Source organism: Ranitomeya variabilis, chromosome 1 (genome assembly GCF_051348905.1).
Source record: "Ranitomeya variabilis isolate aRanVar5 chromosome 1, aRanVar5.hap1, whole genome shotgun sequence".
In the NCBI taxonomy this organism is placed as follows: Eukaryota; Metazoa; Chordata; class Amphibia; order Anura; family Dendrobatidae; genus Ranitomeya; species Ranitomeya variabilis.
In genome coordinates, this window is record NC_135232.1 from 6,580,476 (window position 1) to 6,597,787 (window position 17,312).

At 48.6% G+C, this 17,312-nt stretch overlaps 1 protein-coding gene across 1 annotated transcript in view; it reads left to right on the forward strand.

Annotated features, from left to right (window-relative positions):
* The window catches only part of LOC143801955 (inter-alpha-trypsin inhibitor-like), a 39,100-nt gene that overhangs the window by 3,741 nt on the left and 18,047 nt on the right, over window positions 1-17,312 (forward strand). The window contains exons 2-3 of the mRNA XM_077281290.1: window positions 11,647-11,838; window positions 16,753-16,929. Coding sequence (XP_077137405.1) covers window positions 11,647-11,838; window positions 16,753-16,929 — 369 coding nt within the window. The remainder of the gene's footprint in view (window positions 1-11,646; window positions 11,839-16,752; window positions 16,930-17,312) is intronic.

Below are 17,312 nucleotides of genomic sequence, written 5' to 3' on the forward strand. Positions count from 1 at the left end.
ATCTCTTACTGTACATAGAATATTGGGTGTCCGCAGGTGGACATCTCTTACTGTACAGAGGATAGTGGGTATCCGCAGGTGGACATCTCTTACTGTACATAGAATAGTGGGTGTCCGCAGGTGGACATCTCTTACTGTACATAGAATAGTGGGTATCCGCAGGTGGACATCTCTTACTGTACATAGGATAGTGGGTATCCGCAGGTGGACATCTCTTACTGTACATAGGATAGTGGGTATCCGCAGGTGGACATCTCTTACTGTACATAGAATAGTGGGTATCCGCAGGTGGACATCTCTTACTGTACAGAGGATAGTGGGTATCCGCAGGTGGACATCTCTTACTGTACACAGGATATTGGGTATCCGCAGGTGGACATCTCTTACTGTACATAGAATAGTGGGTATCCGCAGGTGGACATCTCTTACTGTACATAGGATAGTGGGTATCCGCAGGTGGACATCTCTTACTGTACATAGAATATTGGGTATCCGCAGGTGGACATCTCTTACTGTACATAGAATAGTGGGTATCCGCAGGTGGACATCTCTTACTGTACAGAGGATAGTGGGTATCCGCAGGTGGACATCTCTTACTGTACACAGGATATTGGGTATCCGCAGGTGGACATCTCTTACTGTACATAGAATAGTGGGTATCCGCAGGTGGACATCTCTTACTGTACATAGGATAGTGGGTATCTGCAGGTGGACATCTCTTACTGTACATAGAATAGTGGGTATCCGCAGGTGGACATCTCTTACTGTACATAGAATAGTGGGTATCCGCAGGTGGACATCTCTTACTGTACAGAGGATATTGGGTATCTGCAGGTGGACATCTCTTACTGTACATAGGATAGTGGGTATCTGCAGGTGGACATCTCTTACTGTACATAGGATAGTGGGTGTCCGCAGGTGGACATCTCTTACTGTACATAGAATAGTGGGTATCCGCAGGTGGACATCTCTTACTGTACAGAGGATAGTGGGTATCCGCAGGTGGACATCTCTTACTGTACATAGGATAGTGGGTATCCGCAAGTGGACATCTCTTACTGTACACAGGATATTGAGTATCCGCAGGTGGACATCTCTTACTGTACACAGGATATTGAGTATCCGCAGGTGGACATCTCTTACTGTACATAGAATAGTGGGTATCCGCAGGTGGACATCTCTTACTGTACATAGAATAGTGGGTGTCCGTAGGTGGACATCTCTTACTGTACATAGAATAGTGGGTATCTGCAGGTGGACATCTCTTACTGTACAGAGGATAGTGGGTATCCGCAGGTGGACATCTCTTACTGTACAGAGGATAGTGGGTATCTGCAGGTGGACATCTCTTACTGTACAGAGGATAGTGGGTATCTGCAGGTGGACATCTCTTACTGTACACAGGATAGTGGGTATCTGCAGGTGGACATCTCTTACTGTACACAGGATAGTGGGTATCCGCAGGTGGACATCTCTTACTGTACAGAGGACAGTGGGTATCCGCAGGTGGACATCTCTTACTGTACATAGGATAGTGGGTATCCGCAGGTGGACATCTCTTACTGTACAGAGGATAGTGGGTATCCGCAGGTGGACATCTCTTACTGTACATAGAATAGTGGGTATCTGCAGGTGGACATCTCTTACTGTACATAGAATAGTGGGTATCCGCAGGTGGACATCTCTTACTGTACATAGAATAGTGGGTGTCCGCAGGTGGACATCTCTTACTGTACATAGGATAGTGGGTATCCGCAGGTGGACATCTCTTACTGTACATAGGATAGTGGGTGTCCGTAGGTGGACATCTCTTACTGTACATAGAATATTGGGTATCCGCAGGTGGACATCTCTTACTGTACATAGAATAGTGGGTATCTGCAGGTGGACATCTCTTACTGTACATAGGATAGTGGGTGTCCGCAGGTGGACATCTCTTACTGTACATAGAATAGTGGGTATCCGCAGGTGGACATCTCTTACTGTACAGAGGATAGTGGGTATCCGCAGGTGGACATCTCTTACTGTACATAGGATATTGGGTATCCGCAGGTGGACATCTCTTACTGTACATAGGATATTGGGTGTCCGCAGGTGGACATCTCTTACCGTACATAGAATAGTGGGTGTCCGCAGGTGGACATCTCTTACTGTACAGAGGATAGTGGGTATCTGCAGGTGGACATCTCTTACTGTACATAGAATAGTGGGTGTCCGCAGGTGGACATCTCTTACTGTACAGAGGATAGTGGGTATCCGCAGGTGGACATCTCTTACTGTACATAGAATAGTGGGTGTCCGCAGGTGGACATCTCTTACCGTACATAGAATAGTGGGTATCCGCAGGTGGACATCTCTTACCGTACAGAGGATATTGGGTGTCCGCAGGTGGACATCTCTTACTGTACATAGGATAGTGGGTATCCACAGGTGGACATCTCTTACTGTACATAGGATATTGAGTATCAGCAGGTGGACATCTCTTACTGTACACAGGATATTGGGTATCAGCAGGTGGACATCTTACTGTACAGAGGATGATCAGTACCTGCAGGTGGACATCTCATCTCTTACTGTACATAGAATAGTGGGTATCCGCAGGTGGACATCTCTTACTGTACATAGAATAGTGGGTATCCGCAGGTGGACATCTCTTACTGTACACAGGATATTGAGTATCCGCAGGTGGACATCTCTTACTGTACATAGAATATTGAGTATCAGCAGGTGGACATCTCTTACTGTACAGAGGATGTTCAGTACCTGCAGGTTGACATCTCTTACTGTACATAGGATAGTGGGTATCCGCAGGTGGACATCTCTTACTGTACATAGAATAGTGGGTGTCCGCAGGTGGACATCTCTTACTGTACATAGGATAGTGGGTATCCGCAGGTGGACATCTCTTACTCTATAGAGTATGTTGGTTATCTGCAGGGTGTCACGATAATGCCAAAAATGCCATATAATATTGTGAGTTTAGTTTCTTAGTTTCAGAAGGACATGGCTTTCTACACACACACAATGCAGCTGTGACCCCCCTTTCTCCCTCCCCCCTCTGCATTCCTCCACTTAAACGCAAAGCCTAGAGCAGCAACACTGGGTAACTTGAAACTAGTGTGTGAGCAGGGTGTGGCTTTAAACTGCAGTGACAATCCTGCAAAGCCACCCGTTGTCCCTCCCCTCTCACTCAGGAATGCCTTTGTCTGAGACTTTGGAAAAACATAAATAACTATCAGATCAGTGCATATCATTAACCAGTCCTTTAGTGATGTCACAAGCTCAGAAGTATAAGTCACTATACTCTTAGCCCAGCCTTCAGTCTTGGCCAGGGAAGTGATCTAACACCAACTTGGCAAAGATGTTCCATGCATCTGGATGTATTTATCCTCCTAAGCCACAGGCCAGTTAAGATGATACCATGACATAACCTGTAAGTGTGCTGGTTTCAACATTAATCCTATTTAATTTAGAAATCTGTAATGTATATACGAATTGTCTCCATTCTAGTAACTTTTTATACTTTGTAAACACTGCCTAATTTTTCATGGAGTAAAATATTTAATTGCTAGCTTGTCTCTTCTGCTCTATAACAAACTGTGTCCTCTGAAGTGAATTGTGCTACTGATTTGGGATGGCTTCGGACCCGTTAATTGGAGCTGGTGGCAGCATACTTTGTGCAATTGGGAATCTTTTCAGCGATGGTGGCGTTGATAATGATTGTTCCCACCTGTGTGGGAGTAGTTATACTGCCCTCGCTGCAGTGTGTCCAATAGCCAGTACATAGCAGGAAGCCTTTCTGGCGACTAATTACCCTAGGGGCAGTACCTAGTCTGACCTGAGAGAAAGGGGGGCGCCAGAGAGCTGCAAGTTCCAAAACAGAACTGGGAAGCGGGATATAGATAAATCCCCTTCAGAAGGAACCAGGGGCAACCAAACAACCCCGGTTCGTGACAAATTGGTGTGAGTAGTGGGGACAATAAAGATATCCTCCCCGGGATGCCTGACATACTGCTGGGATTCGTGACCTAGAGTTGGCAGCACGGTGTGAACCGTGACATATTGGTGACAGAGCGGTGGGATAATAGCGCATTAGTGATCTGGTTTGAGCAATCATTCCTCTCACTAAAAACTTGCAAAGTTATTGCGAGGACTCTGCGCAAATAAGTTTGGAGAGAAAGCTCAGTGTTTACTAGTACTGAGACAATTGTGTGTACTTGCAATTACCCCCTATCCCTTTCTCTTTGTTTTTCTATTCTATCTTTTATTTGGCAATGTTGGCCGCAAAAGGAGAAGAATGGTACACCCAGCAGAAGAAGGACACTCTTGTTGGAGTATGCATGTACCATGGCCTGGACTCCCATGGAAAATCCAAGGCTCAAATGGTAACTAAACTGGTGCAATTCAAAGCAGACAAAGCCTGGCCTCAGAGCCCAGCAGAGCGCATGTGGTGCTGCTGCCGAGGTCCAACCGCTGAATGATGGCCCTACTTGCAACCAGGGGAGCGCGGATGTCCACCTGCAGCTGAGTCTGCAACAATGCTCCACAGATGACATAGAGAGACGTCTGCAGCTGGTCCTGCAATTTGAAGAGGCCCAGCGGGAGGCTGAGAGAACCCAGTGGGAGGCTGAGAATGCCGAATGGCAAGAGGAGCGGGAGCACCAGCTGGAGTTAGCCCGACTCCAAATGCAGGGGTCATCCCAGTCCAGCCATGAGCCCAGTGGTGCTCAGACTCCAAAACCCCGGCCAAAGCACTTTCCTGTGATGGAAAAAGACGGGGACTTGGACACTTTTCTGCGGGCCTTTGAGAAAGCCTGCAGCCAGTACCGGCTGCCTGGGGACGAATGGGCCCGATACCTGACCCCAGGTCTAAAAGGCAAAGCTCTGGAGGCGTTTGCTTCTCGCCCGCCAGACCAAGATGATGACTATGAGGCCATCAAGCAGGCCCTGATAACCAAGTACCAGCTTACACCTGAGGTTTCCGCGAGAGTATACACAGAATAGGTGTAAGGACGTATCCAATAAGATACACAAGGGTCTAAACTATGACTCCATGCTGGCCACAATGGGTGTGCCCGGACTGTCCTCCAATCCTTATGTATCAGCGAGATTATATACAGGACAGGTGTAAGGACGTATCCAATAAGAGAGACAAGGGTCTGAACTGTGACTCCATGCTGGACATGATGGGTGTTCCCGGAGGGTCCTCCAATCCTTGTGTATCAGCGAGATTATATACAGAATAGGTGTAAGGACATATCCAATAAGAGAGACAAGGGTCTGAACTGTGACTCCATGCTGGCCCCAATGTGTCTGCCAGGAGGGTCCTCCAATCCTTGTGTATCAGCGAGAGTATATACAGAACAGGTGTAAGGATGTACTCAATAAGATAGACCAGGGTTAAGAACTGTGACTCCATGTTGGCCACAATGGGGTGCCAGGAGGGTCCTCCATTCCTTGTGTTTCCGCAAGAGTATATACAGAACAGGTGTAATCAGCTTCTCCTATACAAGAAATTCACATAAACCATCAACAATCACAAAATATGAAATTGTCCACTCCATAACTGCAGGAGGGTCCTGCAAAACTCACCACTGAGGGTCTCCTGATGGGGACATAAACCCCTCCAGCACTAATTTCTCTAGTGTGCTTGTCCCCATCCATGGTAACTGATGCATCCTCGATGGGCATCTTACAGATTTCAGGGCTCTTGCAGGGAAGAATGAAGGTCCCTTATTTAATACGGTCAGTTCATCACTGTTAAGTATTTTATCAAATATTTTTTCCTCGAATCCTGGAGTGACTTCTAGTTCTGTGGTGGATTCCTCCTCGGGGGACAACTCTGTAGGCCGTTTATTTCTTATCATGGGTTATGCTGCCTCCTCAACTCTTTCTCTTCTACTGTAGTTTCATTTCCTCTAGAAACTTTCTAAAAAAAAGGCCAACTTGTGAATAATCGGAGACAGTGTCAGTAAGACTGGGCTTCCTGAGCCTTAAGGAGGTGTTCCTTCACAATGGGCATCACATTGGCAATCCTCTCTTGCATCTGGGTGACATGCTTCTATAGTGGGTGGTTTCAGCCTCCCAGGATTTCTACGCCACATCCAGAAATTCTCGAGGGTGCTGTCCATAGAGCAGTTCAAATGGGGAGAAGCCAGTGGAAGCTTGGGGAACTTCCCAGATGGAGAACAACAGGTAAAGAAGGAGACAGTCCCAATCTCGGCCGTCCTTCTCAACTGCTTTCTTCAGCATAGTCTTCAAGGTTTTGTTTAACCTCTCCACTAGCACATCAGTCTGGGGATGGTACACTGAGTTTCTGAGTTGGGAAATTAGCAGGGTCTTGCACAACTCCCTCATGACTTTCCACATGAATGGGGTCCCTTGGTCCATCAGTATCTCCTTCGGGAGAAGATATGGATCAGCTCCTCAGAGGCATGTCTAACACCCTTTGTTAAACGCCAGAAGCCTGACAAACATGAGGAAAGAACTAGAAGCAGAAATATCTACAGGTAACGATGGGAATTACCGAGGCATGGTTAGATGAAAGCTATGACTGGGCAGTTAATTTACAGGGTTACAGTCTGTTTAGAAAGGATCGCAAAATCGGAGCGCAGGAGGGGTTTGTCTTTATGTAAAGTCTTGTCTAAAGTCCACTTTAAGGGAGGATATTAGCGAAGGGAATGAGGATGTCGAGTCCATATGAGTTGAAATACATGGAGGGAAAAATAGTAACAAAATTCTCATTGGGGTCTGTTACAGATCCCCAAATATAACAGAAATCATGGAAAGTCTACTTCTAAAGCAGATAGATGAAGCTGCAACCCATAATGAGGTGGCAGATGCGGTTTAACAATGATAAATGTAAGGTTATACACATGGGAAGAAGGAATCAATATCACCATTACACACTGAACGGGAAACCACTGGGTAAATCTGACAGGGAGAAGGACTTGGGGATCCTAGTTAATGATAAACTTACCTGGAGCAGCCAGTGCCAGGCAGCAGCTGCCAAGGCAAACAGGATCATGGGGTGCATTAAAAGAGGTCTGGATACACATGATGAGAGCATTATACTGCCTCTGTACAAATCCCTGGTTAGACCGCACATGGAGTACTGTGTACAGTTTTGGGCACCGGTGCTCAGGAAGGATATAATGCAACTAGAGTGAGTACAAATGAGGGCAATAAAGCTAATAAATGGGATGAGGGAACTACAATACCCAAGGAGATTAGCAAAATTAGGATTATTTAGTCTAGAAAAAAGACGACTGAGCGGCGATCTAATAACCATGTATAAGTATATAAGGGGACAATATAAATATCTTTCTTTCAAAAAAATGACCGTCACATCCAAACATAGATCAAGTGTGAACAGGTGCTGAACCTAGAGTCACCAACTCGTACACAGTCAAATAAATAAGGCAGCACACTGTAGCGCTGAAACATGCAAACATGAAAACTGAACTGCATTACTGCACTATGAATATGAAAAAATGAGAGCGTTTAGCGCATAAAATGGCCAATTTATGTGTACCTGGTAGCCACATTAGGGCATCTCTCATTTTTTCATATTTCTAGTGCAGTAATGCAGTTCAACTTTCAAGTTTCATGTTTGCATATTTTAGCGCTACAGTGTGCTGCCTTATTTATTTGACTGTGTACGAGTTGGTGACTCTAGGTTCAGCACCTGTTCACACTTGATCTATGTTTGGATGTGACAGTCAGTTTTTTGAAATTTGTATTCACTAGCCTTCTGACTGAGCACTCCTCCGCCTCTTAGCCACAGGTGTTTTAATCGCAGCAGGTCCATTACCCCTCCACAGAGAGAGAGAGAGAATTTTAGTCTAAGAAGAGGTTTCACAGGTACCCATTCAGATGAATACGTTTATTCTCAGCGAGGAAAGTGTAGGACCTGGTATACGAGAAATGCCCTAATGTGGCTACCAGGTACACATGAATTGGCCAATTTATGAGCTAAACGCTCTCATTTTTTCATATTTCTAGTGCAGTAATGCAGTTCAACTTTCATGTTTCATGTTTGCATATTTTAGCGCTGCAGTGTGCTGCCTTATTTATTTTAATATAAATATCTCGCTGAGGATTTGTTTATACCAAGGAAGGTGACGGGCACAAGAGGACATTCTCTGCGTCTGGAGGAGAGAAGGTTTCTCCACCAACATAGAAGAGGATTCTTTACTGTTAGGGCAGTGAGAATCTGGAATTGCTTGCCTGAGGAGGTGGTGATGGTGAACTCAGTCGAGGGGTTCAAGAGAGGCCTGGATGTCTTCCTGGAGCAGAAGAATATTGTATCATACAATTATTAGGTTCTGTAGAAGGACGTAGATCTGGGGATTTATTATGATGGAATATCGGCTGAACTGGATGGACAAATGGCTTTTTTCGGCCTTACTATGTTGCCGAGGTCAGGAAAACCAAAAAGACGAGACAGTTTACAATGTGAATCTAGGTCAGGTGAGAAAATTAGAATATCATCCAAATACACCATAATAAATCTCCCAATACAAATCAGATAAAATATCATTCAGAAAATGTTTAAAATCTCGTCATGCCTTTTGGTCTAACGAATGCACCCCCGGTTTTTCAAAATCTCATTAGACTCGGTGGCACAGTGCATGTTCATAATCACTTGGGCTACAGGGTAGTCCTTAGCGTCGCCATGGATACAGCAGACACCCACCCTCTTGTCAGGAATTAGCCGAAGGGGAATGGTGGCCCTTACTAGGGTTACCAAACTTCCCGAGACCAGCAAACCAGTAATTTGCGCCCCATTTCCTGTCATGGGGCATGTATGTGGCCCCTCTCCTGTGTGAGGGACAGCAGCGCAGGCAGGTAAGCAAAATATGAGCAGCGGCCATCCTGTGCTGCAATCCATTGGCAAGGTGGTCGTGGGAAAATGGGCAGCTATGTATTACTAGTGTTTGGTTTATTTCTGTTACATTATCTGTAGATATTTCTTTACAGGATATTGCTCATCTTTGTGAAACATGTTCTTTGAGTCTTCTCAGTCTTTTTCCCCCTCCCCTCCTTTTCCTTTCTTTTCTCCTGTGTACACATGGGGTTAATAATTAAGCACATTTGTGATTGACTATTCCACACCTATTTCCTATGCTATATATTTTCATTGTTCCTGTATGTTAGTTGTCGTGATTAAGAACTAGTGTAGCTCGAAACGCGTCGACCGATATGTTTTTTTTAATTTGTCCTTTTCATGTTTTAAATGTACTAATAAATGTGAAGTTTTAGGCCATGTTCACACTTTGCGGTTTTTACCGCGTAACCGCCGCGATTTTGCCGCTGCGGGTCCGCTGCAGTTTCCATTGCGTTTACATTTACATGGAAACCTATGGAAACCGCAAACCGCTGTGCACATGCTTCAGGAAAAACCGTGCAGAAACGCAGCGGTTTACATTCCGCAGCATGTCACTTCTTTGTGCAGAATCGCTGCGATTCTGCACCCATAGGAATGCATTGATCCGCTTACTTCCCGCATGGGGCTGTGCCCACGTTGCGGGAAGTAAGCGGATAATGTGCGGGTGGTACCCGGGGTGGAGGAGACTCTCCTCCAGGCCCTGGGAACCATATTTGTGTGTAAAAAAAAGAATTAAAATAAAAAATCATGTTATACTCACCTCTCAGCGCTGCACGCGGCCGTCCGGTCTGGGTTGCTGTGCGAACAGGACCTGCGGTGACGTCGCGGTCACATGACCGTGACGTCACGAAGGTCCTTCTCGCACATCATCTTTGGAACCGGACCGCCGGGCGCAGCGCCGAGGAGATCGGGACGTCTGAGGGCGAGTATATAAACTTTTTTTTTTATTTTAACATTACTATTGATGCTGCATATTGCGGCATATGCAGCATCAATAGTATAGGCGGAAACCCGCAGCGGAAACCGCGGAACAAACCGCAATAAATCTGCAGGGATAACCGCAGTGGTTTTGCTCTGCAGATTTATCAAATCCGCTGCGGGAGAACCCGCAGAGGTCATGCGCAAAGTGTGCACATAGCCTTATGACTTTTGCCGTTGCTGGATTTTCCCATTTTCTTCACGCTTCAATATCCTCCTCTGCTATGGTGGCCTCTCGGTAACCTCCCATGCTCTGATGGTTCTTTGATATCTTCCCTTGCTCTACTGGCACATCAGTATCCTCCCCTGCTCTGATGGCCCCTCTGCATATTCCCATGCTCTGGTTGCTCCACCCTAGCCTCCCCTGCTCTACTGGCCCCTCAGTACCATCCTCTACACTGGTGGCCCCTCGGTATCCTCTCATGCTCTGCTGATGCCTTTGTATCCTCCTCTGCTCTTATAGCGCCTCAGTATCTTCCCCTACTATGGTGACCCCTCGGTATCCTTCCCTCCTTTGATGGTACCTCGGTATCCTCCCTTGCTCTGGTGGGCCTTTGGTTTCCTACCCTGCTCTGGTGACCCCTCATTAGCCTCCCCTGTTCTGGTCGCCCCCTAAGTAACCTCCCCTGCTCTTGTGGCCTCTCAGCATCCTCCCCTGTTCTGGTAGCCCCTCAGTATCATTCCCTGCAATGGTGGCGCTTTGGTTTTCTTCCCTTGATCTGGTGGCCTATCGTATCCTCCCCTGCTCTGGTGGTCCCTCAGTACCCCCCCTTCTGAGATGGCCAATAGGTATCCTCCCCCGCTCTGGTGGCAACTCAGTTCCTCCCCTTCTCTAGTGGTCCCTCAGTACCTCCCGTGCTCTGGTGGTCCCTCATTAGCCTAATCTGCTCTGGTGGCCCCTGAGTACCTCCCCTGCTCTGGTGTCCCCTCAGTACCTTCCTCTACACTGGTGACCCCTTTTTTATCCTCCCGTGCTCTGATGGTGTTTTGGTATCCTCTTCCACTCTGATAGCACCTCAGTACCTCCTCTGCTCTGGTGGTCCCTTAGTACCTTCCCTGCTCTGGTAGCCCCTCAGTACCTTCCTCTACACTTGTGACCCCTTGGTATCCTCCCGTGCTCTGATGGCATCTTGGTATCCTCCCCCGCTCTGATAGGACCTCAGTACTTCCCCTGCTCTGGTGGTCCCTTAGTACCTCCCCTACTCTGGTAGCACCTCAGTACCTCCCCTGCTCTGGTGGCCCCTCAGTAACTTCCTCTACACTGGTGACCTCTTGGTATTCTCCCGTGCTCTGATGGCATTTTGATATCCTCCCCCACTCTGATAGCACCTCAGTACCTCCCCTGCTCTGGTGGTCCCTTACTACCTCCCCTGTTCTGGTGTTCCCTCAGTACCTCCTCTGCTCTGGTGGTCCCTTACTACCTCCCCTGTTCTGGTATTCCCTCAGTACCTCCCCTGCTCTGGTGGCCCCTCAGTAACTTCCTCTACACTGGTGACCCCTTGGTATTCTCCCATGCTCTGATGGCATCTTGGTATCCTCCCCTGCTCTGATAGCACCTCAGTACCTCCCCTGCTCTGGTGGTCCCTCAGTACTTCCCCTGCTCTGATAGCACCTCAGTACCTCCCCTGCTATGGTGACCCCTCAGTACCTTCCTCTACACTGGTGACCCCTTGGTATCCTCCCCAGCTCTGATGGTGTATTGTATCCTCCCCCGCTCTGATAGCACCTCAGTACCTCCCCTGCTCTGGCATAACCTTTTCATTTTTCTGTTCCTACAGAGAATGCTTGTGTGGGTTCGGTGGTGGAAGACCCCAGTGGGACAGAACTTAACTGGGTATATCAGTATTCTCAAGACTCCTGCAAAATCGTCCGACAAAAGGTCAAATCCGATGGAGTAATTACCTTCAGCTCTGAGAAGGATTGCCTACAGAACTGCTCTCGATCATACAGCAGCCTGTACCCCACCGGAGGTGAGCTTTATATACCATGGGGGCAGACCCCAAATCTGCTATATAGTCTGTGGAGAAGGATCCATAAACACCAGTCCGCATGACCTCTATAGTCCCTGTCTGTAACAGAAGAGTGCAATGCACTGTGGGAATGAGAACCCACACCTGAGAAGCCTTGCCTGAGAGCCCCCAGCCGAGAACCCCCACCTGAGAGTCCACACCCGAGAGCCCCCACCTGAGAGCCCCCAACATGGAGTAACAGGTGAATATTTCCCCAACATGGAGTAACAGGTGAATATTTCCCCAACATACTCCACTATTCATACACAGCCGCCATCAGTGTAGTATGGGCGAGAGATTTTCAGCCTTGGCTCTGTACCGACAACCAGCCTGTATACATGTGCGAGAGGTTGTCAGCCCCGCCCCTGGTGATGACACCACTGGTATAATGACACATAATGACCCTCACCCCTAAAACTCCAGCACTCGCCCCTCATCTATTACTTCTGACAACCTGCCCATATACATGTGAGAGGTTGTCAGCCCCGCCCCCTGGTGATGACATCACTGGTAGAATGACCCTCACCCCTAATACTCCAGCACTGGCCCCTCATCTATTACTTCTGACAACCTGCCTATATACATGTGAGAGGTTGTCAGCCCCGCCCCCTGGTGATGACATCACTGGTATAATGACCCCTAATGACCCTCACCCCTAAAACTCCAGCACTCGCCCCTCATCTATTACTTCTGACAACCAGCCTGTATACATGTGAGAGGTTGTCAGCCCCGCCCCTGGTGATGACATCACTGGTAGAATGACCCTCACCCCTAATACTCCAGCACTCGCCCCTCATCTATTACTTCTGACAACCTGCCTATATACATGTGAGAGGTTGTCAGCCCCGCTCCCTGGTGATGACACCACTGGTATAATGACCCCTAATGACCCTCACCCCTAAAACTCCAGCACTCGCCCCTCAGCTATTACTTCTGACAACCTGCCCATATACATGTGAGAGGTTGTCAGCCCCGCCCCCTGGTGATGACATCACTGGTAGAATGACCCTCACCCCTAAAACTCCAGCACTCGCCCCTCATCTATTACTTCTGACAACCTGCCCATATACATGTGAGAGGTTGTCAGCCCCGCCCCCTGGTGATGACATCACTGGTAGAATGACCCTCACCCCTAAAACTCCAGCACTCGCCCCTCATCTATTACTTCTGACAACCTGCCCATATACATGTGAGAGGTTGTCAGCCCCGCCCCTGGTGATGACATCACTGGTATAATGACCCCTAGAAAACCCTCACCCCTAAAACTCCAGCACTCGCCCCTCATCTATTACTTCTGACAACCTGCCTATATACATGTGAGAGGTTGTCAGCCCCGCCCCCTGGTGATGACATCACTGGTATAATGACCCATAATGACCCTCACCCCTAATACTCCAGCACTGGCCCCTCATCTATTACTTCTGACAACCTGCCCATATACATGTGAGAGGTTGTCAGCCCCGCCCCCTGGTGATGACACCACTGGTATAATGACCCTCACCCCTAATACTCCAGCACTGGCCCCTCATCTATTACTTCTGACAACCTGCCCATATACATGTGAGAGGTTGTCAGCCCCGCCCCCTGGTGATGACATCACTGGTATAATGACCCCTAATGACCCTCACCCCTAATACTCCAGCACTCGCCCCTCATCTATTACTTCTGACAACCTGCCTATATACATGTGAGAGGTTGTCAGCCCCGCCCCTGGTGATGACATCACTGGTATAATGACCCCTAATGACCCTCACCCCTAATACTCCAGCACTCGCCCCTCATCTATTACTTCTGACAACCTGCCTATATACATGTGAGAGGTTGTCAGCCCCGCCCCTGGTGATGACATCACTGGTATAATGACCCCTAATGACCCTCACCCCTAATACTCCAGCACTCGCCCCTCATCTATTACTTCTGACAACCTGCCTATGTACATGTGAGAGGTTGTCAGCCCCGCCCCTGGTGATGACATCACTGGTATAATGACCCCTAATGACCCTCACCCCTAATACTCCAGCACTGGCCCCTCATCTATTACTTCTGACAACCTGCCCATATACATGTGAGAGGTTGTCAGCCCCGCCCCCTGGTGATGACACCACTGGTATAATGACCCTCACCCCTAATACTCCAGCACTGGCCCCTCATCTATTACTTCTGACAACCTGCCCATATACATGTGAGAGGTTGTCAGCCCCGCCCCCTGGTGATGACACCACTGGTATAATGACCCTCACCCCTAATACTCCAGCACTGGCCCCTCATCTATTACTTCTGACAACCTGCCCATATACATGTGAGAGGTTGTCAGCCCCGCCCCCTGGTGATGACATCACTGGTATAATGACCCCTAATGACCCTCACCCCTAATACTCCAGCACTCGCCCCTCATCTATTACTTCTGACAACCTGCCTATATACATGTGAGAGGTTGTCAGCCCCGCCCCTGGTGATGACATCACTGGTATAATGACCCCTAATGACCCTCACCCCTAATACTCCAGCACTCGCCCCTCATCTATTACTTCTGACAACCTGCCTATGTACATGTGAGAGGTTGTCAGCCCCACCCCCTGGTGATGACATCACTGGTATAATGACCCCTAATGACCCTCACCCCTAATACTCCAGCACTCGCCCCTCATCTATTACTTCTGACAACCTGCCCATATACATGTGAGAGGTTGTCAGCCCCGCCCCCTGGTGATGACATCACTGGTATAATGACCCCTAATGACCCTCACCCCTAATACTCCAGCACTCGCCCCTCAGCTATTACTTCTGACAACCTGCCTATGTACATGTGAGAGGTTGTCAGCCCCGCCCCCTGGTGATGACATCACTGGTAGAATGACCCTCACCCCTAATACTCCAGCACTCGCCCCTCATCTATTACTTCTGACAACCTGCCTATGTACATGTGAGAGGTTGTCAGCCCCGCCCCCTGGTGATGACATCACTGGTATAATGACCCATAATGACCCTCACCCCTAAAACTCCAGCACTCGCCCCTCATCTATTACTTCTGACAACCTGCCCATATACATGTGAGAGGTTGTCAGCCCCGCCCCCTGGTGATGACACCACTGGTATAATGACCCTCACCCCTAATACTCCAGCACTGGCCCCTCATCTATTACTTCTGACAACCTGCCCATATACATGTGAGAGGTTGTCAGCCCCGCCCCCTGGTGATGACATCACTGGTATAATGACCCCTAATGACCCTCACCCCTAATACTCCAGCACTCGCCCCTCATCTATTACTTCTGACAACCTGCCTATATACATGTGAGAGGTTGTCAGCCCCGCCCCTGGTGATGACATCACTGGTATAATGACCCCTAATGACCCTCACCCCTAATACTCCAGCACTCGCCCCTCATCTATTACTTCTGACAACCTGCCTATATACATGTGAGAGGTTGTCAGCCCCGCCCCTGGTGATGACATCACTGGTATAATGACCCCTAATGACCCTCACCCCTAATACTCCAGCACTCGCCCCTCATCTATTACTTCTGACAACCTGCCTATATACATGTGAGAGGTTGTCAGCCCCGCCCCTGGTGATGACATCACTGGTATAATGACCCCTAATGACCCTCACCCCTAATACTCCAGCACTCACCCCTCATCTATTACTTCTGACAACCTGCCTATATACATGTGAGAGGTTGTCAGCCCCGCCCCTGGTGATGACATCACTGGTATAATGACCCCTAATGACCCTCACCCGTAATACTCCAGCACTCGCCCCTCATCTATTACTTCTGACAACCTGCCTATATACATGTGAGAGGTTGTCAGCCCCGCCCCCTGGTGATGACATCACTGGTAGAATGACCCTCACCCCTAATACTCCAGCACTGGCCCCTCATCTATTACTTCTGACAACCTGCCTATATACATGTGAGAGGTTGTCAGCCCCGCCCCCTGGTGATGACATCACTGGTATAATGACCCCTAATGACCCTCACCCCTAATACTCCAGCACTCGCCCCTCATCTATTACTTCTGACAACCTGCCCATATACATGTGAGAGGTTGTCAGTCCCGCCCCCTGGTGATGACATCACTGGTAGAATGACCCTCACCCCTAATACTCCAGCACTCGCCCCTCATCTATTACTTCTGACAACCTGCCCATATACATGTGAGAGGTTGTCAGCCCCGCCCCCTGGTGATGACATCACTGGTATAATGACCCCTAATGACCCTCACCCCTAATACTCCAGCACTCGCCCCTCATCTATTACTTCTGACAACCTGCCTATATACATGTGAGAGGTTGTCAGCCCCGCCCCCTGGTGATGACATCACTGGTAGAATGACCCTCACCCCTAATACTCCAGCACTGGCCCCTCATCTATTACTTCTGACAACCTGCCCATATACATGTGAGAGGTTGTCAGCCCCGCCCCTGGTGATGACATCACTGGTAGAATGACCCCTAATGACCCTCACCCCTAATATTCCAGCACTGGCCCCTCATCTATTACTTCTGACAACCTGCCTATATACTTGTGAGAGGTTGTCAGCCCCGCCCCCTGGTGATGACATCACTGGTAGAATGACCCTCACCCCTAATACTCCAGCACTCGCCCCTCATCTATTACTTCTGACAACCTGCCCATATACTTGTGAGAGGTTGTCAGCCTCAGCCCCGCCCCCTGGTGATGACATCACGGGGTCTTAGCTTTTGATCTGCTGAATGCTGTCACCTCTGTGGTGTCCTGACTGTGACTGGTCTTTTGTGGATCCAACGCTCATGGCTGAGGGTATCTAGGGGCCAGTATCTTGGACTGTGTTGATGGTGCTCAGGTGTCAGGGGTGACATCACTATTATTAACCCCTGCTTCTCCTCCCTAGATGCCGTGTGCGACCTTCCCAAGGAGCCGGGGAAATGTTTGGCTTTGATCTTGAAGTGGTATTATGACCAGGAGCAGAGGATCTGTGGCACTTTCCTTTATAGCGGATGTCAAGGCAACGGGAACAGATTTGAGGAGAAGAATGAATGTATACAGCGTTGTGTGGTGCCAAAGAAAGGTTTGTGACCAGGCTGTGATGCCTCCGTGTGTCCTCTCCTCAGCAGGGTGGTATCATCAGCGGGTCTGCCATAATTACAGGCGTATATGGGAAGGATTTGTGCTGTTGACACTCGGACTGGCCCTCAGGTGAACAGGGGAATCACCCGGTGGGCCCTACCCTCCTACACGAGCAGTATTTGGCACAATACAATGACTTCACTGTGTTCAGACTGGCTGCATGGTAATCACATAACAATCTGCCCAGTGAGTGATTATACTGGAGCAGGGGCAGAATGTGAACTAGGGAAAGGTGAAGCTGAACAGCCGCCCCCATATTACTGATGGGTCCTAGGAACGCTAGCAGCTGAGGTCCCTGCTGATCTAGGTGGACACTGCGCAATA